This window comes from Nannospalax galili, unplaced genomic scaffold (genome assembly GCF_000622305.1).
Source record: "Nannospalax galili isolate Female #2095 unplaced genomic scaffold, S.galili_v1.0 scaffold989, whole genome shotgun sequence".
Classification (NCBI taxonomy): domain Eukaryota; kingdom Metazoa; phylum Chordata; class Mammalia; order Rodentia; family Spalacidae; genus Nannospalax; species Nannospalax galili.
Window position 1 is genome coordinate 462,178 of NW_008359507.1, and position 25,551 is coordinate 487,728.

A 25,551-nucleotide genomic window follows, 5' to 3' on the forward strand; every position below is an offset into this window, starting at 1 on the left:
ATGATAATTTCATTGTCTTATCTTTATCAATTTCATAGCATTTCCATGAGTGTTAGTCATATTTCCTTAGATTTTTTTTAATGTATGAGTGTTATGCCTGTATGTAGGTAAGTGCACCCATGTTGTGCAATGCCCTCAGAGGACCGAAGAGGCTGTTGGATCCCCTGGAACTGGAGTTACATTACGGACAGTTGTTATCTGCCGTGTGGGTGCTGGGATTCAAACCTGGGTCTTCTCCAAGAACAGCCAATATTCTTAACTGCTGAGCCATCTCTCCAGCCCCTCCTTAGATTTATGAATTGACAGCTGAAAGTATATTGATTTGTGGTCATTTTTTCATCTTTCATTAAGAGTTTACGAAGAGCTAAGTGTAGCGGCACTTGCCTTTAATTTCGGCACTCAAGACACAGAGATAGGTGGATCTCTTTGAGTTTGAGGCCATCCTGGTCTACATGGTGAGACCCTGTACCAAAAATAATCTTATTCAAGCTATTTGTTAATGGGCTATAGAAATCCAGCTGTGTCCTTAAAACGTAGTAATTGCACTATCTTGTTATCTTACCTCCACATTCCCCTGGTTCTTTATAATACTGTAAATTTCCCTCTGATTTCTTAATGATATTCTTTTTGCAAAAGATATTCCTGAATGATAATATTTAAAGTACTCTGATTCAAATACAGTATTTTCAAATGCTTTTTGAAATCTTAAAGAGTTTGTCTTATCAAGTATATTATATATCCTTTTAATACTAATTTGAAAACACAATTTAATAATTTGGGGATACTTTGTATTTTATGTCTGACTTATTTTTATATAAAACTCATAAGAAGATCAATTTTCACAAATTTATTTTTAAGTATAAAAAATGGTGAATATGGACTGTATATTCATTGGAAGTGGTGGCTGTTGTTGCCCCACTATAGCCCCAATAAAGCATGCATTGAAAACGCATATATTGTCTAACTTTCCATATTGGGTAAAATATGAGAGAGTTCTCTATCTGTAATATATAATGATTTTAAAAGACAATAGTATTTCTCAAGCAGAAACGTGTTTGGCTCTCCCCTCCTCAATTTTCCCACATCTGAGTCACCACGATTCGTTTAAGCTGGTTCCCTTCTCACTTCCTTCCCAACCTTCCCACAAGAACTTACTCTCCAGTTTCCAGGAGCTCTAATCCTTGAACTGGTACAGGATGTCCTGCTACTGTTGACCACCCTCCCACATATGCCTCGCCTTCTAGACTAAGAAGCATGAAATAATTGCTGTGTGCTTTCTTCTTCCTTAAAGGGTTTGAGGAACACTGATAAATGTCTTCTCACTATTAATTCCCTAAATGATGAAAACTCTTCCCATTCCTACCTAAAAAAACTTGTGTTAAATGACTGTCTTCATCTCCTACCTCCTGCCCAAGACTTTTAGACAAATCAGATTTGTGTCCTAAAGAATCAGGAGGGAACAAAACACTGAAGTCAAAAAGCTAGTAATAGGTAAGAATCTTTAGAGTAAACAATTTTTTTTTTACCTTTTTGAAACAGGGTCTCCCTGTAGCTCCCAGCTGTCCTGGAACTCACTATGTAGACCAGGCTGGCCTTGAACTCACAGAGATACGCCTGCCTCTGCCTCCCAAGTGCTGGGACTACAGGCATGAGCCACCATGCATGGCAAGTTTTATATTGATTTCCAGAATGTGACAAAACTATAATTTCCCTTGAAGGCCTATGAACTTATTTATGTACAGATGACTGAACTGGCAAACAGTGGTCTGGTGAGAAGTGATGTGTCCAAACACCAGCATTCAAGACATCCCCTTATCAGAATGCATAAGCAGGACTTCAGGTAGGAACTGTGACAAAGGCCTCCGTGTTAATAGTCATCAGAAAATGGATGGTTTGGGTGTCCACCAAAACTAAAATTAGAAAGAAAGAAAAAAGAATGTGTTATATAAATAAATGAATTCTTCCTTGTTTCAAAAAAGGATAAGTCCAATGGTTGGTCTGTACCAAAGGGTAGTTCAAGGCATATGGGTCACTGCTAGCAAGCTCACTTTCTTTTTATTAATTCATCAATCCAAATGCAGCATTTAGGTACTTAACATGCTAAATTTTTAAATGGAAAAGCTCTCTTTTCTTTTCTTTTCTTTTTAGACAGGGTCTCATATATCCCAGGCTGGCCTTAAATGTACTATGTAGCTGAAAATGATCTTGGACTTCTGATACTCCTGCCTCTACCTGGTTCCACCCAGGGAACAGAACTCTAAAGAGAATGCCCAAAGTCCCCCATCCCTAAATCTCCTAACTCATATTGGCCTCTGTCTTCTGCATGTTGGAGTAACTTTTCAACACATTACATTCCTGCTCAGAAAATAAATTGAATTTATGTATTACTTACTAATCTGCAGAATTATATCTTAGATTTCTGTTCAGTCCATCTAGGACTTTCATGTCCTCTGAAGTCAACTGGAAATCAAACACCTATCACAGAAACAGAGAATTTTTTTTTACTTTTATATTGTGTATCGACAAGGTAGACAATCCAAGCTAGTTGAGCAAAGTGGTACAGAGGTAATATTTAAACTACAATGCCAACTGGGAAAAAAGAAAATCCATGCTTTCATGCCACAGATTGGAATCACACAACTAAAAACCAAGGAGATCTTACAAGAAATAGGAGAAGAAAGGAGCTGTTATTACCCAAGCATTATAGGGTTATAGGCTTAGACAACTAGAAAGAAATCAAGACGCATGGACAGGAGCTACTATATGCCATTAGGAAACAGAAGAACAAAACTGTATCATTTAACTTAGAAATTTTCGTATACTAATGAAGTTCTCATCAAAGATTATAGGAACTGGCTTCAAAAGATCTTATCTAAATTAAGGATAGTTTAAACATCAAAATGATCATAAGTACTAACACATTCAAGCTAATGTTTTATAAATCTGTAGTGATACTCTAAACTGTGTGAGGAGGAGGATAAAGAAATCAGTAACATAACAGCTGACTAAGCAACTAAAGGTAAAATGTACTGTTTTTTTTAATTGTCCTGTATATTTGTAAATCCTTTGTATTTGTAACCCAAATACAAAAGGAAAAGTTATTTTTTTAAAAATCAAAATTCGCAGTCTTCTCCATATAAATCTAATAAAACATATACAAATGTTACAATGGAGAAAGTTTTAAAATTCCACCTAAGTTGGAAATTCATGTCACAATCATGGATTATGAGCAACGAGTGCTGTCAAACGTAGTTCTCTCCAAAATAATCAACAGTTCCAATGTAATATGAAGCAAACTTTCAAAAATATATGCTTTGGTGGAGTTGAAGGACGATTTTAAGTTTTATATATAAACTAATAACAGTCACAAAGGGTAAAAAAACTTTTAAATTTTATTTATGTTTGTGTGTGTATGTGCCCGTGTGCATAGGTCCTTATGGGTGCCCATAGATTCTAGAAAAGCATCAGATTCCTTGGAGCTGGGATTACAGGCATTTGTGAGCCACGTAATGTGGGTGCTGGGATTTGAACTCTGGTCCTCATGACTGAGCAGCAAGTGCTCCTAACCACTGAGTCATCTCTCCAGCCCCGTAAGATCTTTTTAAGTGAAATTTATACATCTGAAGAAAAAGAAGAATCTATAAAATTTTTTCAGTTGGATGAATTAGGAAGAAATTTTACCATTCCACACAGCAATGCTAACTACCAACATGATGAAGATAGTACAAAACGAGAAAATCAATCAACTGGGGGTGGCAGTGAGTTGAATGGCTCAGTGGGTAGAGATGCTTGCCACCTGTAATGCAGGCCTGACGACCTAAGTTCAATCCCCAGAGTCCATGGAAAGGGGGAAGGTAAGAAAAGACTTGGAGAGATGGCTCAGCAGTTAAAAGCACTTGCTTTGGTTCCCAGCATCTACATGGCAGCTCACAGTCACCTGCATGCACATGGTACACACACAAACACTCAAGTATATGCACATAAAATAAACTAAATAAATAATTTTTTTAAATTAAGAAAAGACTCCACAAAGCTGTACTCAGACCTCCACACGCACACTGTGGCATGCATGCCCCTCCCCAACATCATATACACGTATGCATACCCAATAAAAATAATAAATAAAATATTAAAATTAAAAGAAAATAAGTCAATTATATGTGGAAGAAATGTTCTTATGAGCACTTAATATATGATAAAATGGCAATAAAGACAGGTAGGCATATATCAAATTTAATAAATGTTGGTATGAATTTTGGTTATCTATTAAAAATTGTACATTACTTGTGGCTCCTTATTACTGACAAAAACAATTGCAGTGGAATAAAAGATCAAATTAGAAGGAAGAGTTGTTACGCTTGTAAAAGTTAATGTACTCAAATACTATCCTATTCCTAAGACATGAAATAATAGATGATCATTCAACTGCAGAGGAAAGCTATGCCTACTTCTACTACCTTGAGAATAGGAACTTTGTTCAAGAGAGTATACAACAAAGAGAATGTAAACACGGGTAAAATTTGGGAGGCAATCCATCAACAATATATCTGAATCTTTCAAATCAATTTCAGGAGGTAGGCCCACATACCAACTGCTAGAACATCAGAGCAATGAACTGGGGATGTTTGGAGAGTGAAAAGACAACCTCTGAAGATGACCATTCAAAAACACAGAAGTTGCAATAGCAAAAAGAAGGAAGGAAACTTTATAAAGCAGAACAGATGCATGGTGGTTCAAGCCTAATCCTAGCACTCAGGAGACAGAGTCATTAGGGTTGCTGGGAGTTTGAGGCCAGCCCAGGATATATGGTGAGTTCCAAGTCAGCCTGGGCTACAGTGTAAGACTCTGTCTCCAAACAAATACACACATACAGAGAGAGAGAGAGAGAGAGAGAGAGAGAGAGAACACACACACACACACATGCTCATGCACACACAAAGAAAGAAAGAGAGAGAGAGAGAGAAAGAAAGAAAGAAAGAGAAACATAAAAACTAAGAAAGGAAAAAGAAGAAGAATACAGTAAAAAGACTCCATTCCAGAGTGTTCAGCCTTAAGCAGGGAATGCCCTGCTTTCTTTCTCCTTTGAAACATTTTTTACATGACAGCTTCTACAGGGTTCAGGTTGACCTGGGCCCGGGAGTCTCCCTGCCTAAGCCTCCCTGGTGCTGAGAGTATTTTAAGTTGTCTGATTGCTTTTCTTCACTTCTTTCTCCCATCACTCTGCCTTTAGCTGAAGCTGCATTGTCCCCTCCCACCTTCTTACATTTCCTCTTCTTTCTCTACAGCTCGACAACTAATCACGACTCTTACTCTTCTTTGCCGATTCTCTTTCCGTTCCTATCTGTGGTAACTAATATTGTAGTAAAAACTATGCTATCCCTCTTCCTTTCTTCCCCAAACATCATTGGAATTGAGGTTAATTGCTCGTGTTTGGCTAATGTCCTTTTTAAAATATTCTTTATTATTTTTATTTTTTATGTGTATGAGTTGTATTGCCTGCATGTAGGTAAGTGCACCTGTGTCGTGCAATGCCCGCAGAGGACAGAAGAGGCCATCGGGTCCCCTGGAACTGGAGTCATGGACAGATGTTAGCTGCCATGTGGGTGCTGGGAATTGAACCCAGGTCTTCTGCAAGAACAACCTGTGTTCTTAACTGCCGAGCCATCTCTTCAGCCCCTATTGTTGTCTTTTTATGGTGAACCTATCCATTAATTGTGGGTGCTTCCGCACTTAGTATTATAGTCTCAGAGTATTGCTAAGCACTGTATCCAGGGTCATGGGGATGTTGGCAGAAGCTTTAGCTACCAAACTATACCCTAAGTCCAGCATGGAGGAACATCTCAACCTACTACAATCTAATCCCACTTGAATATTGAAAAGACTTCAACTGAAAGAATACAGGTGCCCCCTCAGTCCAACCAATGACAAATTTCCAGCCGCACAAGTCTCATCACAGAAACACAAGAAACATTAAGAATGAAGGCACCATGACACCTCCAAAGATCAGCAATTTCACAGTAAGACATTCCAATGAGCATGAAGTAGATGCAATTCCACATAATTCAAAAGAATGATTATAAATGCTCAAAACCATGAAAAAGGACATAAACTTCTGAGTGAACCCAAAGACAATGGAAACAAAGAACTGAAGGAAATAAAAAGGTACAAGATATGAGAGAGACATTCAACAAAGTGGTACAAGGACCGAATAGAGTCAAATTGAAACTTTGGGAATTAGTATCTCAATAATTCAAATTAAAAACTAAATACAGAGCAAGCAAGATGGCTTAGTGGGTAAAGACTTGCAGACAAGCCTTGTAGGAATGACATTTGATGTACAGACATAATCCAAACTAATGACTTTCACTGAACTTTGCAACCAAAAAGTTACTGTTTATAATGTAAATAAGCTCGCTGAACCATCTGCTTCCTTCCTTTCTTTTTTTTCTTTCTTTCTTTCTTTCTTTCTTTCTTTCTTTCTTTCTTTCTTTCTTTCTTTCTTTCTTTCTTTCTTTCTTTTTGAGACAGGGTCTCCTTGAGACAGGGTCTCCTGTAGCCCCAGTTGTCCTGGAACTCACTATGTAGACCAGGCTGGCCTTGAACTCACAGAGATCCACCTGCCTCTGCCTCCTGAGTGCTGTGATTAAAGGTGTGCACCACCACGCCCAGCACCATCTGCTTCTTTTGTGATCTGGGCACCTGACCTTAATCCCTCAGAACCCCATCTTGCCCTCTACCCAAGATAGTGAATGGAAGTGGGTGTGCTTGATTAACATATCAAAGCACTGAAAGCAACATATTTTTCTCACTGAAAACAGTGGGAAAATTGACAAGTCTGTTTGTAACGGTATGTGTGATATTCTAGGCCAAGAGATCAAAGTTCAGAATTCTCTGACAAGATCAGGATGGGTCTTAAGTGATACTTCTGCAATTTATATTGAAGATAGTTTCAATTTTTAAAAAGATAACTGGAGCCATGAGTGACAATATAAAAAATGGCAGACTTATGGCTTGGGTGGATGGAGGAATAGCTAATCCTTGACCTCAGGTAAGAATAGGATAAAGATTATATTCTCCTCAATTACGTGTATGGAAATTATTAGCTGCCCTTAAGCCTGTGGATATTTTAAATGGCACTTATGCTGGTACTAAGTCTTCTTCTGCATTATTTTACTAGGGGAATAATAGGTGTTATCATGGATACATATGAAACATTTTTTGACTGGCAAGCCCTTTCAAAAACAATTCTTCAAACTGCTCAATACAATCTGTGGTTCTGGGAATGGGTGGATGAAGGCCAGTCCACTGCCGCTCATAATCAAAGGCAGCAATCTCCTATGAATATCACTTATAATTGTGATTATATCACTTATTAGTGATTACATATTCACTAATAATTGGCAAGGAGGTTTTGGAACACTGGCTCAACAACGTGTCAGCTGGTACATGGTTTATGAACAGACCAGTCAGTCAAGGTGCTGCAAAAGCTTAGAGCAGCTGGAAATCTGACAAGGTTTAAGAACGCTCAACGCCCCCAGTGACGTTCCTCCAGCAAGTCTTCACCCCCTAAAACCTCCTGAAACATTGCCACAAACTGGGGATAAAATGTCCAAGTACTTGGAGCCTATGGGGGACATTCTCTTTTGAACCACCACATTCCACTCCCTGGCCCCAATAGTCTCATGACCATATAAAATGAAAAATATGTTTAGTCAAAAATCCCCATAATCTTTACCAGTCTCAATACTGTTCAAAATTCAGAGTCCGAAGTCTTTTCTGAGACTTAAGGCAACCTTTTAACTGTATGCCCTGTAAAATCAAAAGACAAATTACATACTTCCAATATACAATGGAACTGAATACACACTCCTATTCCAAAAGGAGGTAATGGGGGCATAGCGAAGAAATTCCCAACCAAAGCAAGACTGAAAACCAGCAGGGCAAGCACCAAATCCAGTAGCTCCATATCCAACTTTTGAGACTTTATTTCCAAAGGGCTTAGATGACTCAGCCCCTCCAGCTTTGGTGGATACAACATACATCTCACTCTTGGATGGGTACCACTCCTTACATACAGCTCTCCTTAGCTCTAACATCTCCAACACTTTGGGGTCCTCATTGCCAAACAGGCTTCACCTTCACAGGCCTCTTGGCTTGTCAGGGCCTTCTTTATACATGGACACCCTTGCTTCATGCTGCCTAGGCTTTGTGGCTCTCTGAAACTGGAGGAAAAACCTATGACCCCTTCACGCTTGCATCGTTCATGCCTCTAAACCAGAACCTCTTGAGTGACACTGCCAAGTTCTGCTGCCAGCCTGGCCTGGGCCCTGGCCTGCTTCATCCACATTAGTAGCTTTTCTATGCTGTGATTTTTGAGGAGAAGAAAATTTCTGTGGCGTTTTCCTTTTATAAACTGAAGGTTTAGCTGGGTGTGGTCTTTCCCTGAAAGTATTCTTTCTATTATTGGAAGCAAGTCTGAAGCCTTCTCTTTAATGGCTCTTATCTTGTCAAAGAGACTCTCATTTAGAGACGCTCACAAGCCTTGGCTCCAATATTATTAAACTACATAGTGCTCTTTTTCTTTCCAAACTGTACATTCTATATTTCTTTCTGCCCCATTTTTCTTGTTTATTGTAGATCTCCATAATATTCACCATTAATAACCATGCCACCAATTCTACACTAGGGGGTCTTGAAATTTCCTCCACCAAAGAACTTGGTCCACTACTTCTCAACTTAGCCTCAGGCAAGCGCTGGACAGGCAGCAGCCAGGCTCTTTGCCAAAATGTTCCAGTTGCTGCGCAAGTCCTTATTTCTCTCTGGAACTACTTTACTCTCAGCACTACTTTTTTCCAGGCTTCTACTAGAACAACCCATTAAGCTCTGCTTACAACATTCAGCTGCTTCTCTAGTCCAAACTTCCAAAGTCTTCCACATTCCCCGCAAAACCCACATGGTCAGGGTCTTCACAGCAATAGTCCACTCTCTGGTATCAACTTCTGCGTTAGTTACTTTCTGTTGCTGTGACAAAATTACATGACCAAGGAAACTTATAGAAGGTGTCCCACTAAATTTTCCCCTTCCCACTCTCTGTTTGACCTGCCCTCACTTTTTCCAGGGTCTCTTGCTCAGGGCCCTATTGGACAAACCATATATCATATTTTTATCTGAATTTTTCATTTTATATCTTGGGTAGGGAGGGGGGAAATGGAGGAACTCACAAAGAAATGAACACCCGACACGGCACCCAGTTCTGCGCGGCTCAGCCCACCATTCCAGATCATTTCCGTGCCCGCCCATAGTCTCCATTAACTTTCACCCATGCATCTTGGGCCCGCGGTCTCGCTCCAGATCGGTAAATGCCCCCTCTCATGTCCACACAGGTGAGACACCAGGGCCATCTTTCTCTCCACACTGACGCTATGGACTGTTCCCGACTTCCATCCTAAGATGGCTCCCAGAAGCCCCCACCCCCACCCCCACCTCCCTGCTAACTCTCTGCAGTTGATTCTCTGCAGCAGGCCCTGCCCCTTGGAGACACCAGGCCCCTTGGGACACAGAAGGAAGAAGGGTTCACTTGGTTTACAGGTTAGAGGGCTAGAGTTCATAATGGCAGGGAAGACATAACAGATGGCTGGCCATCTGTTATGCAGGCATGGGAAGCAGAGAGAGACTGGAAATCTGGCAAGTCTTAACAACTCTCAAAGTCTGTCCCCAGTGATGTGCAACCTTCCAGCAAGTCCACACCGCCTAAAATCTCCCAAAACAGTGCCACCAACTAGGGCACAAAATGTCCAAATACTTAGAGTTTATGAGGGCATTATCATTCAAACCACCAGAAGAGATGAACTCTTCCTGTTTTTATACAATGCATTTGACCCCATATAGAATTACATGTCCTCTCCAGAAGGAAATCATCATGCTAACTACCTACTTAAGTCTTTTCAATTGTCACAGGTACAAGCTCAACAAAATATGTAATCTTGTCCCAATTGCCAATCTTTGGGCCCCATAATCTTGAGAGAAGTCAAACCTCCAGATGTTCATTCTACTGAACTTTAACAAACGGAAGTAACTCATGTAAATTCTTTTGGTCATTTTAAATTGGTCTACATAGTGTTGATACTTTTTAAAGCCTTTATTTTTGCTACTGCTCAAACACATAAATCTGCTTGAGCTGTTTAAAGACATTTATTAACTGCTTTTCTATAATGGGGGGTGTCCCAAAAAAAATCAAAACAAACAGTTGTCCTGCTTATGTAGCTAAAGCTTTCATCTCTTTTTGTCAGCTTTGTGGACTTTATGTCTCTCATGGCAGTCCCTTTATAACCACCAAAGACAAACCATAACTAAGCTAACTCATTTATTATTCAAAAGCTAAATAGATAAACAAAAAGGAAGAATTAAGAATTAATCTAAATCTTTGAAAAGCAAACTTATAATTTGGGGTTTTGTTTCATTGTTCCTCTCAATTTTCCCCCTTAATACCTGCACACAGCATCTAAGTCACAAGAAGTTTTACCAAAACCCATGGTTTTATAGCAATTCCCTTAAGGGTCAACTACTGGTTAGGTCCTGTTCTTCTCACTAATCAGAGCCAAGGCTCTGCATCCATGGTTGCCCCTGCAGGCCTCTGAATTGCAGCATGCCTGGTGAAGCCAGGCCAGAAGACCAAAACCTTGCAACAGAAGAGAGACCCTCTCCTGAATATCAACCTTATAAATAGCTATTGTTTGTTTGCATTCTCCTCAAAGTGTTGCCCTGCTTGTGCCACCTGTCCAGAGAATACCCAAGAGGACATCATGCTGACTCCTACCATTCCTCCAGCACACTTAACCAGCCCACTGCCAGTAACTACCCTGATGGACATCCTTCTTTCATCTAACATAAGGGAATGCTGAGAATGTTTGTTTGTTTGTTTTATCTGGGATTGTCTTCTTTTACAAGTATGGACATAATCTGCAATAATGACTTCATCTAAGCTTGCAACCCAAAAGTTACTGTTTATAATGTAAACAAGCTCACTTAGCTATCTGCTGCTCTTCTGGTCTGGGTACCTGACAGTAATCCCTCAGGACCCCACCTTGCCCTCTACCCAAGATAGTGAATGAATGTGGGTGTGCATGATTAACTATCAAAACACTGTTTCCAATTTGTTTGCAATTATGTTTGTGATAGTCTAGGTCAAGAGATCAAAGGGCGATATTCTCTGATAAGATAAGGGTGTATCCTAGCTCCTAATTCTCCAATTCATACTTTAGATACTGATTCAATGAAAGAATGAGTGAAGCCTGGTCGGAGAACACAGTTCTGCAAGACACTGGAGGAATGGTTCTCAGAGTTTGGGTCCACCCTTGGCCTTAAAGATGAATGCTGTATCTTTATTCACACTTGTCTGTAAATGTGGCTTAGAAAAGTCAAAGCACCTGATGAACTGAGTTCAATTCCTGGAACCCACATGATAAAAGGAGAGAACTGACTTCCACAAGTTGTCCTCTGACTTCCACATGTGTGTCATGGCATGCATAGTCCCACAGATATGCATACACATACCTAATTAATGAATTAATCAATAATAAAAACAATTTTAACTCAACAGAATGGATCATGTGGAAGACAAAATATAAGGACTTAAAGCCCAAGTATATGAATTAGAGCATTCACATAAGAATAAAGAAAACATGTACAAACAGAATTGACAAGTACAATGGGACACCATTCAGGAACCAAACCTACAAATGACAGGGATAGGAAGAGAAAAACAAGAAAAACAATATAGAAAACATAGTAAAATTACAAAAATTTCCCAGTTATCTAGATAGAAAAGGCATTTCGAGTTTAAGACCGATAAGTCCAGTACAGAACTTCCCCAGAACAAAGAAAAAAATATAGAATATTGAATACTACAAGAGAGAAGAACCAAGTCACATAGAGACAATCCCATCAGAATAATGCCACATCTCTTGGCCCTGACATCAGTGCCAGGTATGGGCTCCATCTTGTAAAGCAGGCCTTAAATCCAAAAGTGGTCAATCACTCATATAACTATTGTACCAGTGGACATATCATGCCAGGCCAGTTATTGTGGCTTATTGGGCTCACAGTTGAGTAAGACTGATGATTATTTTTCTCTTCTGGTAGTACACATAAAACTGTCCATCACTGTGAAAGCTATCCAGTAAGGATAAATTTTCAAGACCAGAACCAGTTTGATTCCTCTGTACTTAGCACATACCAGCTCATTTCCTCTATGTTGGTTCTACATCTCATGTAGGCAGTGTCTTCAGCAATAGGATCTTACCGTCAAGTGTTGCTGGGTAAACAAAAGCAGTGATAAGAGCCGGTATTGTTTGAGAGTCTATGGGATCTCCCTAGTCAACAGCTTCAAAAGAGAGAGTCCATTCCTGGGATTAAAGTGTTTATTTGCTAGCCTGTGGTACCTGGTAGGAGAATTGTTCTTCAGTCAAATAACTCCATTTATTTTTATACTGTACATATATGCATTTTAAGAAGCTTCTAGCCAGGTACGGTGGTGCATGCCTTTAATCCCAGCATTTGGGAGGCAGAGGCAGGTGAATCTCTGAGTTCAAGGGCATCTCTGATCTATATACAGAGTTCCAGGACAGCAGGGGCTACAGGGAGACCCTGCCTCAAAAATCAAGAAAAGAAGCTTCTATAGGGGCTGGAGGGATGGTTCAGTAGTTAAAAACACTTGCTACTTGTGCAGAAGACCAAATTCATGTCCCAGCACCTACATCAGGTGGCTCACAACTGCCTGAAACTCCAGCTCCAGGGGTTCTGATGTCTTCTTCTTATCTCACAGGCACACACACACACACACACACACACACACATACACACACACACACCCCACACACAATTTCTTAAATGACACTAGAGATGAATCAGGGTTAACAGACTCCAAAATCTTCCACCCAACATCTACAATTATGACATGTAATGAGGTGAAACCTAGGCTAGTTGGCTGAAGAATGAAAAATTACATGAGGAGCTGGAGCAGTACTGACAGCAGCTCAGTCAACAGAGAAGCCTCCCCACCCTGCAAATGTGTGAGAGAACAGACAGAAAAGAAATGAGACAGCCTGGTCCAGGCCAGCAAGATGGCTGAGTGAGTAAAAACTCTCGCCACAGAAGCTGGATGAACTTCCAGATTGCAGAGAGAGTTCAGTCTCCAGGATCCATAGTGGAAGGAGAGAACTGACTCCTGAAAAGTTGTATTCTAACCTCCATATGCACACCATGGCACATACACAACACACTCATACACACACACACACACACACACACACACACACACACAGTTATTTTTAAAAAGAGAGAGAAAGCCCAGTTCAGAATAGAAGAAATAATCAAGGCAAATTGTCATCATGAGCTAAATAAATGATTTTCTTATTAAACTACTACCTGAAATGTATGCCCATGCAGCTGTGCCTGATGGCATAATAATGGTTTCTTGCTTACAATAAAAATACAGACAACCTATCTGAATGGGAAATGATATAAGTAGGCACTTGACAAAAGAGGAAATTAAAAGCTAATAAATATACGAATGTGAAACCATATTAGTACCCAGAGAGGTCCTATCAGTTCTGCTCAGACATTTTCTCTCTTACTGCCATGATAGAACTTTGAGACAATAGTAGAAATGTACCTGTACTGTGCATATATCAACAATAATAAATGGGTCTGGGCCGGCAAGAGGGTGCAATCGGTAAGCGTTCCTGCCTCCAAGCCTAAAATCCTAAGTTAGACCCCAGGCCCGACACGGTGGAAGGAGAGAATCACTCCCACCAAAGGAAGCAAGAGGGTTCAATCGGTAAACGTTCCTGCCTCCAAGCCTAAAATCCTAAATTAGACCCCAGGCCCGACACGGTGGAAGGAGAGAATCACTCCCACCAAAGGATGTGTTAAGGATAGTTCGTAGGCGTCCGTGTCCAGAGCCCCCTCAGTACCTGCATGTTTTCTTTGATCCTCCCTTCACTAAAACTCTTGGCCAGGACCACAACCCCACGCTGAATCTGGTAGCGAAGGGCAATCGCAGCTGGACTTCGCTTGTACTTTTTCGCCATGGCACAAAGAACTGGATCATCCAAGAGAACTGGAGAGCTCTGGTCCACCCTGGAAAGGAAGCAGAAATGCTGAAGCCCAGCTCCCTGTCATTGTTAGGAGGCTTGCAAAACAGAAGTATCTTCTCCAGACAGAAGATAATACAACTGTTTTCTTTGGGCCAGCAGGGTCAATATCATGAAGGTTCTTCACAAAATGTAAATTATAGTTTTAGGACTAAAACAGTTTCAACGCTGGTACTTGATTAAACTCTGTTGTCCTTGTCACCTACCATACTTTATCTCGTGAACTTCCCAGAGTGCAATAAGCAACCAGCACAATGTCTTTTGACTTGCAGTAATCCAGCAGTTTGCCCTGGTTGAGATAAGGATGGCATTCTACCTATGTGTGGATGAGATAACAAGAGATCAGATTATACAAACTTCTCATGTGAAAGAGAAGCACGTAAGTGAATGAACTTGAACTTTTAAACAATTATATGCTAACTAAAAGAGAAAAAGTTTACAAGACATTCTAAGGAAAAGCAATGAGACATTTAAATGAAAAGTGAATAATTGTAAAAATTGTAATTTTCTGAGATCGGAGAGTTCAACTCTGATGAAGGAGGACATCTTCATTCTCTGTGTGTGGTCTATGTATGTGTGTGTACATGTACGTGGGTGTGCATCCTGTGGATGCACTTGTAGAGGCTAGAGGTTGATGCCGGGTGTCTTCCTCTATCACTCTCCACCCAATTTTTTGAGACAGAGTCTCACGCTAAACCTGTAGCTCACCAGTTAACTAGACCAGTTGGCCAGCAAGCTCCCAGGATCCTCCCATCTCTGCCTCCCATTCCTGGAATGACAGGCACACACAGTCATGCTTGGCATTTTACATGAGTGCTGTAGATAAGAACTCAGGTCTTCATGTTCGCATAGCAAGGACTTTGCCTACTGAGCCATCTCCCTAGACTGAATATTTTCATTATCAAAAGCTTTTTTGAGCCAGGCATGGTGGCGCATGCCTTTAGTCCCAGCATTCAGGAGGCAGAGATAGGCGAATCCCTATGAGATGGAGGCCAGCCCAGTCTACATAGCAAGTTCCAGGTCAGGGAGACAAAAAGACAAAAAAAAAAAAAAAAAAAAAAAAAAAAAAAGAGAATCTAGATGACAGAACTAAGTACTGAAGAGATGTGCTTAAATAATCAATTTGATGTCAGAAACCAAGGAGGAGAAGTAGACTCCATTGTGGTCAGGCATGGGATCAGCTCAAAGTGTTCTGCTAAAAGTTCCCTGAAAGCCCACCATTACTTCACCATAGCCAATGTTCTAGTTTGCTTTCCACTACAGTGCTGGAAAAAAAAAAAAAAAAAAAAAAACAAACACTCACCAAAGCAAGTTGGGGAGGAAAAGGTTTATTTCATCATACACTCCAATGATTTAGTTCATCTTTGAGGGAAGTCAGGCAGGAACTCAAGGCAGAAACCTAGAGGCAGGAGCTGAAGCTGCCTACTGGCTTGTTCCCCCTGGCTTGCTCAGTACCCTCCTATACGGCCCAGATCCACCTGCCTAGGGATAGCACCACCCATATGGGACTGGGCCCTTCTACATCAATTGCTAATTAATAAAATGACGCATAGACACGGTATAGCCCAATCCAATAAAGGTAATTGAGGTCCCCTCTTCTCAAGTGCCTCTGGTTCGTGTCAACTTGACGAAAACTGACCGGCACACCAAATAAGATCTCTCGCTAATCTAGATGAATTTTATAGCTTTCAGTTAGTTTTTCTGTAGCTGTGACTATGGCCAAGACACATGAAGGCAGAGATGCTAGGGCCAAGGGTACAAGCATCTGACATCCATTTCCAAACAATCAGTCTTTTACTTTGACTCTGTCTTTGTTTACTGCCAAGTCTGTCTTTTCATGATCTTCCTTCCTGTACACAGTCCCTTCACAGCATCTTCCTTCATCCAGTCTCTTCATAGACGTAGACTAAGTGCATCTCTCCTGTGGTCTGACATAACCATTGCCCTCTTCTATTACCTTTCCCTCCTTTGCTTCTTATTTGAAATATAGCCCTAAGACATTCCCAGTGTTCACTGTCATACCAAGCAAAGCCACAATGGAGGGACTTTGTTCTCTCAGACAGACCCTTCTCTCAGAATCTTCTGCCCATAAGGAAAAAAATGAACAAGACTAGACAACGAATGGAGAGGTGGTGGTAGTATAGAAAAACTAGAATGAGGATTAAAATGCCAAGTGGTGGAGAGAGCTCACCTGGTTGCACACAGGCTTGTACTTGAGCCCTGGCTTGTTCAGGATCATCTCCAGCTGCCTGCGGTTGAAGTTGGACACCCCAATGGACTTGGTTAATCCTGCGTCCTTACACTTCTCCATGGCCTGGGGAGGAAGAGATTGTGAAAGATAAATTGTGCAGTTGTTCTAAGAAGTAGTATTAAAAGGACTACTTTCAAGAAATGCTGATAGAGCTACTGACTTTGATTGTCTAGAGGAGGAAAATCTATGGAGAAAATCAGGGTCAAAAGCTGTGAAAGCAAGAAAGAATTCCTCTATTGTCTTTAGGAAACAGGTGACGTTACTACGTGTAATCCCCATTATCCTCAATTACTGTCCATTTCTATCACTTTCTGTCAATTAATTCCTCCCACCCTTCCATCAAAACAACCCTTGTAAAAGTTACGAATTTCTAGATCAAGCCATGCATCTCCCATTTTCACAGGTGGTCAGATGGGATCTCCCTCTCCCAATGTCCTCCTCTGTATCCAAGGACTCACCTCCCATGTGTCACAGAGATCCACTGCTTCAAACAACAATTTTCCATGTTTATCTCTTGGAAGTAGTTCATCTCCAGGCTGGAATAGAAACAGTCGTTTCAGAGACTTCATCAAATTCGTGTTGTCACATTTTGTCCCATTGCCAAGTACTGTAGGAACTAAGCTGATTAGGCCTTCATGATTAAGTAGGTGGGACAATGTTTTAGATACTGACACTTGTGAAGTATTTTGCATTTGGAAAGACAAAGGACTGCCCTTTAGAGACTGGCTTCCTCTAGTCTTTTACAACTTTCTTATGTTTAGTAAACGCTGTTTTCCAGGTCCCAATAAGACCTATATGATTTATGTTACTTTTTCAGCCCCTATATTTGAGACAGGAAAATCTCTCTTTCTGGTAAAGGCAATAATTACATGGACTTGACATCTGGCAATAACGGATTATGTCCATGATTCAGGCAATACAGTTCCTTATCCCTCCTGATACAAGAATCAAACCAGGCCACCAATATGATTTTCTTTTCAATATTAATGTGGATGTTGGAAAACCAGGGTAGCAAATTTTACAGCCCATGAATCTTGAACTGCCCCAACCAATAGAAACGATGCTCAAAAGCTAAATAAACATGATGTAGATGCAAGGGATGGAGGAAAGAAAGCATTTCTGAAGACTTTAGTACCTCACTTTTTTAAATATAAAGGCTTAGTCTTCCCAATCACGTACTTAATAGCCTTCAGTGCACAAACTAGCTAAATAATTTTGTTCATATCAGAATTCCACATAATACAGTCTTTAATGACTAAGTATCATCTAAAAAACTCTGTCATGAAGCTATCAAGAGAGACAACACTCAAATCCCCAAGGACCAACTCAACAGATCTACTTTCAGCAATTATGAGGGATGATGGACGTCATTGTGATGCATGTATATAGCAATTTTATTGATTTCCACCACCACAGGAATTGCTGTGCTCTGTAAACACCTTCAGAGGCTAAGGAGGGACTGACGAGATAGCCCAGTCAGTAAATTCCTTGACTTACATGCTCAAAAACCTGAAGGTGATCCCCAGAACTTACATTGAAAACCCAGCAGAAAAAAAAAAGCCAGTTGTGGTGGTTCATGTTTATAATCTCAATGTTGAGGAAACAGAAACAGATCCCTGGGGATCACTAGCTAGGAAGCCAGCTACTTGGAGGGTCCCAGGCCGGTGAGAGACCTTGTCTCCAAAAAAAAATAAATAAAATGGTGAATGGCAGCTGAGAAAAAAAATACCACAAGTTATTCTCTGGTCACTACATGCATAAGCATGTGAGCACACACACACACACACATACACACACACATACACACACACATGCGCGCGCGCACAAATGCACATATGCAAATATGCATGAAAACAAAGACCAGCACTATGCCTTGTATACCACTAATGGTTTTTCTTTCTTTCTTTCTTTCTTTCTTTCTTTCTTTCTTTCTTTCTTTTTCTTTTTGAGGCAGAAGAATATTGAGCTCTTTTCTCTTAGAAGCAGGGAATCAAATATTCAAAGATTATTCTATAAGCAGTGAATCCAGAATTATTATTAAACACAATCACCAAAATAATAATCCATACATTCATTCAAGAAAAAATTCTTAAATATTATTAAATGCTGGTTATACTGACATCTCTAAAGAGAGATTGCTTACCTGCGAGGCAGAAGAATATTGAGCTCTTTTCTCTTAGAAGCAGGGAATCAAATATTCAAAGATTATTCTATAAGCAGTGAATCCAGAATTATTATTAAACACAATCACCAAAATAATAATCCATACATTCATTCAAGAAAAAATTCTTAAATATTATTAAATGCTGGTTATACTGACATCTCTAAAGAGAGATTGCTTACCTGCAAAGGCATTGGAAAATGGATCAAAAAGAGATCAACATAGTCAAATTGAAGTTTCTTCAGTGAATGTTTCAGAGCTGATTGGACCAATTCAGGTCGATGGAAAGTGGACCATAGCTGCAGAAGTTAAATAAATGAAGCCCTGAACTCATAATTTCTTCAATTTTGTGCAGTTACTTCATCTAATACAGACATTTTTCTACAGGTTAGAAATGAATGACCATATCGGAAACCCTTCGACTTCTTTTGTTTCCTTTCATCCATTTTGCACATAAAAACTTCATCATACGTGTGATCAATGGCTCCACCCCTGACCAATATCCCTTAAATTTCACTATATATTTAGTTATTGTGAGTTTGCCTACTGAACATGGAATGAAGGTATTTAAGATATATTGTTTCCTAGATAATAATGTTCACAATCTGAATTATGTTTGAGTTTGCAAAGTAAAAGGCAAGCTTAGTCCAAATCTCTTATTCATTCAGCTACATAGGGAAGAATTTGTATCCTTTTGATGTGCATAATTGAAGGCTGCCAAGAAAATCTGATTGGAACATATTAGTATATGCTGATACAACTGCATACACTTTAACTACCTTTTTAAGACCCAAAGAACTCTCATATTGATTTTTCTTACTGCCAACATGGAAAAAATTTTACATTAAAAATAAATTTTAGAAAGTCAGCCAGCAGATAAAAAGGCTATAATTTGATCACAGTTCTGCCAAGCTCTATATCCCAAGATGAACCACACTGACCTAAGATTCAGAATGGTATATTTACATTAAAGTCATAAATTTTGACATCCCAATGATGACCAAGCCATCATCTTTATCTACTTTTATGCTAGACTGAATACATGAATATGCATGAACAAAACTGTATCAAAAGCATAATTAATAAAAAAGGTATTGGTCTAAACATGTATCATCACCTCTGTACAATCACATTAAACATCCCACAAGCATTCTGTATTCATGATACCTTTGTAGTATAGAATATGTCTTCTCTCTTCACAATGCCATCTGCAATCTTGCTTCTGATGACCATCCCTACTTCCTCTTCTACTTGGTAGCAATAAGCACAATCAAAATGGCGAAACCCAGCATCTATAGCTATTTTGGTGGCCTTGATAAGTTCACTCTTAGGAACCTAGAGGAGCAACCAAAAATAGTATTTGGAGATCAATGTAGTGAAATCTATATCAAATACAAACAGGGTCCTGCCAATGAATCAACTCTCTTATGTCTTGGACTCATTCCAATTTGCCTGGATCTCTTTCAATCAATACTAGAAGGTGCGCATACCAGAAACACATTCAGTCCAGAGCAATCGCTAAGTTATTGCTGGCACTGTAAGTCCAGAAGAATACTCCACATTCAGGGTTTTGATGGAAAGATTTATAGGACTAATTGAAGCAGGAAAGAAAGAGAAGGAAAACTTCAAGGACATGGAAAGAAAAAGGAGCCTCTCATCCCAGAGTCTGATTGAATTGAAGCCTCTCAGCAGCTGAGAATCAAGAATTCCAGTAAAATAAACAATATGTGCTGTGAAGGCTGCTGAATTAGAGGTAATATTCCTTCCACATATAGATGCAGTATGTTAAAATTGCAATGAGCCAGGCTTAAAGCCTGAATGTATATAACAGGGTAGGGTCTCCTTTCTTTTCCTAGATATTTCCTGGGAATCTCAAACACAATCCGTCAGGATGGCTGGCAAACCAACCTATCCTACTTGCCAAGTTTCAGGCCAATGAGAAACTCTGTTTCAAGGAAAATATGGTGGAAAGGTAAATAGCATCAGAGGAAAGATATACAAGGTTTATCTCTGTCCTCCTCACACAGGAGCATACATGTACATGTACACCCATCACACACACATGCACCCACATAAACATGACCAGACATACACATACACACAAGAAAGTGTATGTGTTAAAAGAAACAGAATGAAGCTGTTCTATTTTTTTTTTTAAGAATTTCAGAAACTTACTTTTTTCAAATGAATTACAAAGGCTAGGTAGTGGGTCTTATTGCCCTTCTCTTTTTTCCAAAGTTATTATTTTTATTTCATCTCTACAAAGCATACAACAGGCAATCTGCAATCACGACTTCAGGAAAAATACAGAGGAAATTAAAGCAGGTTAAGTTCATAGAAAAGATTTTGTTTACATCAAAAGAATTCAAGTAGCTAGTAATCATTTAATAACAGTTCATTGCATGCTAACAAAATATTCTTTCATGTAGAACAAATTGTAAGATGATGATCAAATAACCATAACTGTACCGGTACAAAGGAACTAACCAGCTCCCAGATCATCAAATGTTGAAATCAGCTTGGTAATGCTTAATGAAATGTCAGCTACTGAGAAAACCCAACCTTCAGACTTTGGTCAAGGTCCTAGAGCTCTGTCTGGATTTTGGGACAGAAAATAGGGGAGAGTCAACAACATATTTCCAACATCTCGTTTTCAAGGTCTGCTGAAAACCTACCTCAAACAGGATTTGCAAATACGAGAACTCAGAGAAAGCATCTTGTTTTGTTGAGTGGTACATGCACCATTTCACCACTGCTTTCATAACAACATGTGCTTAGCAGTCATTTCCAATTTCTCTTTTTGGTAGGTCTATTGCTAATGAAGTCTATAAAATGAGATGTTAGAATCTTACTGCACTAATTTTTTATTTGCTGAATCTGCTCAGCTTAGCAAGCATAATTGGATACAAACTGATAACATGTTATACAATATTTTGATGACCTGCACTACATTTATACATTACACAGAAATTACGTTGTATCTCATTAACAGATACATAGGCCTGCCTGACACACCTAGCAGAAAAAAAATAATAACTTCAGCATTTCTGTAACTCATCAATATTGTATAATAAAGGCTTACAAATTGTTGACACAGAAATAACTGTAAAGTGCAGTGAGCTAAGAAAAAACATTTTGAGGTTTGTTTATCTTTGTTATATAACGTAACACCATATCTGTTTTGGTAATAAGATTCCATGAATTTAAGGCATTTTAAAATAATGCCAGGTAACCAGGTCATATGAACTATGAAACAGATAATGTCTGATAAAATGAACAGTAATGGGGCTGGAAGAGATGGTTCAGTGGTTTAGAATGCTTCCTGATCTTCTTGAGGATCCGAGTTCTGTTCTGAGCACCCACACCAGGTAGCTCACTATTGCCTGTAACTCTATCTCCACAGGATCTGATATCTTCTCCTGGCTTCTGTGGGCATCACCATATACATGTCCACCCATACCCTGTCACATACCAAAAATAAAATAAATGTTTTTTTTCAAAATAGAAATGCTGATGATTATTATATTGTCTATGTGGAACTAAGAATGATACTTAATTCAAGTAGGGTGAAATAATAACTCCGCGAAACAGTAAAACAAAAAGAAGTTATGTAAACCAAAAAATACCACACAAAAATATCTACTTGTGCAGGGCATGTGGGCTCACATCTTTAGCTTCAGAGGGAGGCAGATCTCTATGAAATCAAGGCCAGCCTGGTCTACACATGAGTTTTAGGCCAACTGGGGCTACAGGGAGAACTTATCCCAAAACAAAACAAAACATATTAGTGATGATCCTATTATTAAAGAAAACATCCCTATGAATAAAGCATAGATCACATCTGTCGCATGAAATCAGTTCCAGTACCTTTGTGTTCAGTATAGTAGTTGGCTTCTTTAAATTTAACTTTATCATAAGTTCTGTCATTGAAAACAAATCAATGATTTAGCTATACTATATGTATAATTCATATGTGTATTCCAAAATTTTAAGGAAAAGATGTAGCTTGTGAAGAATATAATAAAAATCTATTTATTTAAAATGCTGCATGGACATAATTCTTATCTTACCAACAGAAAAGATAGTATGAAAATCTATTGCAAAAATTTTATTTATGTGTTTGTGTGTGTGTGTGTGTGTGTGTGTGTGTGTGTGCGCGCGCGCACGCGCCATGGTGTACATTTGAAAGTCTGAGAAAAACTTGTGAGAATTGGTTGTCTCCTTCCACCATATACAAGAATCTAGCTCAGTGCATCAGGCTGCCCCACACAGTTTTCCAGAAATTGTTTTTCCTGTGTCAGTCTGTCTAGACACTGTGATGTTCCTTCTTAGGCACGTTCCCTTTGTCTCTCTTAATTCCAGCCTGTGCTTCTTTGGGTTGTATCAGCCTAGAGATGCTGAGCTGCAGTTGTGGTATCTATGTTCCTTTCCTCTTTCAATCTAGCACATGTTATGAAGTAAAAATTCCTATCAAAGTGGCCCAGATGTCTACGCTATTGTGTCTCCTATGAGCAAGTGAGATTCAAGCTTGAAGTGCTGGTCCTTGTCACTCAATGCATAATCTGAAGTCGTTGTTAGGATGGAAATGTTTTCCCAGTCTAGAGTCTATCCATCTGCTCATGTTCATGCTACAGAACCTCCTCCCAACATTTTGATTCAAAGTCCATGTATACAAACATGGACCAAGAATTTAGATTTGCCTCATCAGGGTATAGTTTGCCCCAATACATCTTGCCTTTTCCTTTGACATAAACCTTTCAAAAATGAAAGTAAGAAATATAAATTCCGTTTTAGCACAAATCTAATATTTGTTCTGTGGTATTCAGCAGTTACTCCTCAGAAAAATATGATGCTCCCTCATCACTTTCCATAAACCTCTCCAGTAACTTCCAACACAATGTTTTATCTAGATGATATCAATCTGAAAAGAGTAAAGATTTCTTGAATCACAGAGATAATCAGAGGAACTAATCCTCTTGCAGTAGAAATCAAAGGTATGACTTAACCAACAGTGACCTTGAGGTTACCTTCCATCTACTGCCAGACAGACTGACAAAATAAAAGGATAAAACAAGTCCAGAAGACACAGTAGTGTTCACATGATGAGACACATATACAGTAGCATGACTATCCTATTATACATGGAAAATTCTAACCTGAAGACACTGACAAGTTTCACAGGAACACAAACCTGGAAATTCTAAGCAGTTTCCATCCATCCTGATGCTATGTTCTTATCAACCCTCAAACCCAAGATTCAATTGTTACCTTGTCAGGCACAGCTGTTCCAAACCCCAGAGCAGGGATGAAGTGACCATCATTTAGTGCCACATGCAGGAGGCTGGGATCCATAACTTATCACTCACACAGCTGAACAAGCTTTACTCTTTCTGTTTGCATAAAATGAAAAGCCAGCAGGATGTTAACAGAGTTTTAAATATCTGTTCAAATGTTGAGTAATGGCTTGTGGGAGGAGCACATTTAAAGTGGTATTCCACCCAGGAGAGAATTACACATTTTCATGAGACTAAACTCTTCAATAAATATACAGAGAAAATGAAACCTTTGTTTTTTTAATATTTTATTTGTGATTTTTATTTTATGTGTATGCGTGTATTGCCTACATGTTCGTAAGCGCACCTGTGTTGTGCAATGCCTGTAGAGGACAGAAGAGACTGTCAGATTCCCTGGAACTGGAGTTACAGACAGCTGTTAGTTGCCACGTGGGTGCTGGGATTCACACCTGGGTCTTCTGCAAGGTCAGTGTTCTTAACGCTGAGCCATCTCTCCAGCCTGATACAGTGGAAATGAAACCTTTAATCTCTTGAGAAGAAAATTCTCTCTTCACAGTCTACATATATTGTGAATTGTTATATTGCCTAGCAAAAGTCTTCAGCTGTCAAACTTGTTTTTGACATGAAAAAAGTATCTCTTCATTTTTTTCTTTCTACAAAATAATATTCTTATGACTTTTCCACACATGTATATTTTGATCATATTTATGTCTCCCCACTATCCCTGTTCCCCCCTCACTGTCCCCTAAAAAGTTCCCCTTCTACAATTTTGTATTTTTTCATCACATGTAAGAGAATGCATGAGATGTTTGCCTTTCTGAGTTGGGATTATTATGTTCAACATAATGACCTTCACCAACTTTTACCCACTGTTGTACAAATAACAAAATTTGGTTCTTCTTTATGGCTGAATAAAAAGCTATTTGTGTGTGTATATGTGTGCATATATATATACATATATGTCACATTTTAATCTATTCATCCACTGATTGGCACCTAGGTTGATTCCATATGTTAGCTATTGTGAATAGTCCCATAATAAACATGGGTGTACACTGTAGACTGACTCTGATTCTTTTATATATATATCCAGGAATATAGTGAGATCATGTAGTAATTTTAGCTTTTGGAGATTCTCCACGCTGGTATTTATAAGGGCTGAAGCAATCTGTGTTCCCAGCAGCACTGTATAAGGGCTCTGCCACCTCCCTTCCTCAACAGCCTTTGTTATTCTTTGTTTTCTTGATGTCAGCCATCTGATTGGTGTGAGACAGAACCTCTCTTTTTGATTTGCATTTCTTTGATGGCCATGGACATTTTTATGCATGCAGCAACCACTCTTGAGTTTCTCATTTTTATTGGATTATTTATTCATTTAATGGTTGATTTTTCCGTTCCTTACATGTTCTGGATATTTATCTCCTGTGAGATGAGTGACTGGCAAAAATTTCCTTCTATTACACAGGCTGCCTCTTCGCTCTGGCAACCGTCTCCTCTTCACATCACTGTATTTTCTCCTGTATTTCAATGCCAACATTGGCACACCAGTTGAGAAGGATTCTCTTCTGCTTTTACGTGAGGATCTTGGTGACCAGCGTCAAGGCTCCATCTTCCATCCCACTCGGAGAAGAGAAAACAAACTAAAGTAATAATTCTCATTGTCTCTGCTGTGAGTGATGGGACGTGAAACTG

At 39.3% G+C, this 25,551-nt stretch overlaps 1 protein-coding gene across 3 annotated transcripts; it reads right to left on the reverse strand.

Annotated features, from left to right (window-relative positions):
* Positions 1-832: 832 nt before the first annotated feature.
* On the reverse strand, positions 833-23,969 carry LOC103725890 (3-alpha-hydroxysteroid dehydrogenase). 3 transcript variants are annotated; one of them, XM_017795638.2, is made up of 10 exons: positions 23,834-23,922; positions 21,241-21,390; positions 19,733-19,900; positions 18,748-18,864; positions 16,863-16,940; positions 16,345-16,467; positions 14,360-14,469; positions 13,974-14,139; positions 2,393-2,475; positions 833-1,910 (listed from the first exon to the last, which is right to left on the reverse strand). In XM_017795638.2, exons 2-10 carry the CDS (start codon positions 21,325-21,327, stop codon positions 1,868-1,870), a joined length of 975 nt encoding a protein of 324 aa, XP_017651127.1. In that variant the 5' UTR covers positions 21,328-21,390; positions 23,834-23,922; the 3' UTR covers positions 833-1,867. The 3 variants fall into 3 exon arrangements, with proteins under 3 accessions (XP_017651127.1, XP_029414587.1, XP_008821456.1); XM_029558727.1 differs by lacking the exon at positions 21,241-21,390 and adding an exon at positions 21,053-21,160 and having other exon boundaries at positions 23,834-23,893; XM_008823234.3 differs by lacking the exon at positions 21,241-21,390 and having other exon boundaries at positions 23,834-23,969.
* Between the last annotated feature and the right edge of the window lie 1,582 nt (positions 23,970-25,551).

Excerpts from the sequence above, each read along its gene's own strand:
- LOC103725890 (XM_017795638.2), bottom strand. The coding sequence starts at position 21,327 with ATGAAAGCAGTGGTGAAATGGTGCATGTACCACTCAACAAAACAAGAT. Across the intron at positions 16,468-16,862 it reads ATCTCTGTGACACATGGGAG|GCCATGGAGAAGTGTAAGGA; the intron begins GTGAGTCCTTGG and ends CTTCCTCCCCAG. Across the intron at positions 14,140-14,359 it reads AGTTCACGAGATAAAGTATG|GGTGGACCAGAGCTCTCCAG; the intron begins GTAGGTGACAAG and ends CTTCCTTTCCAG.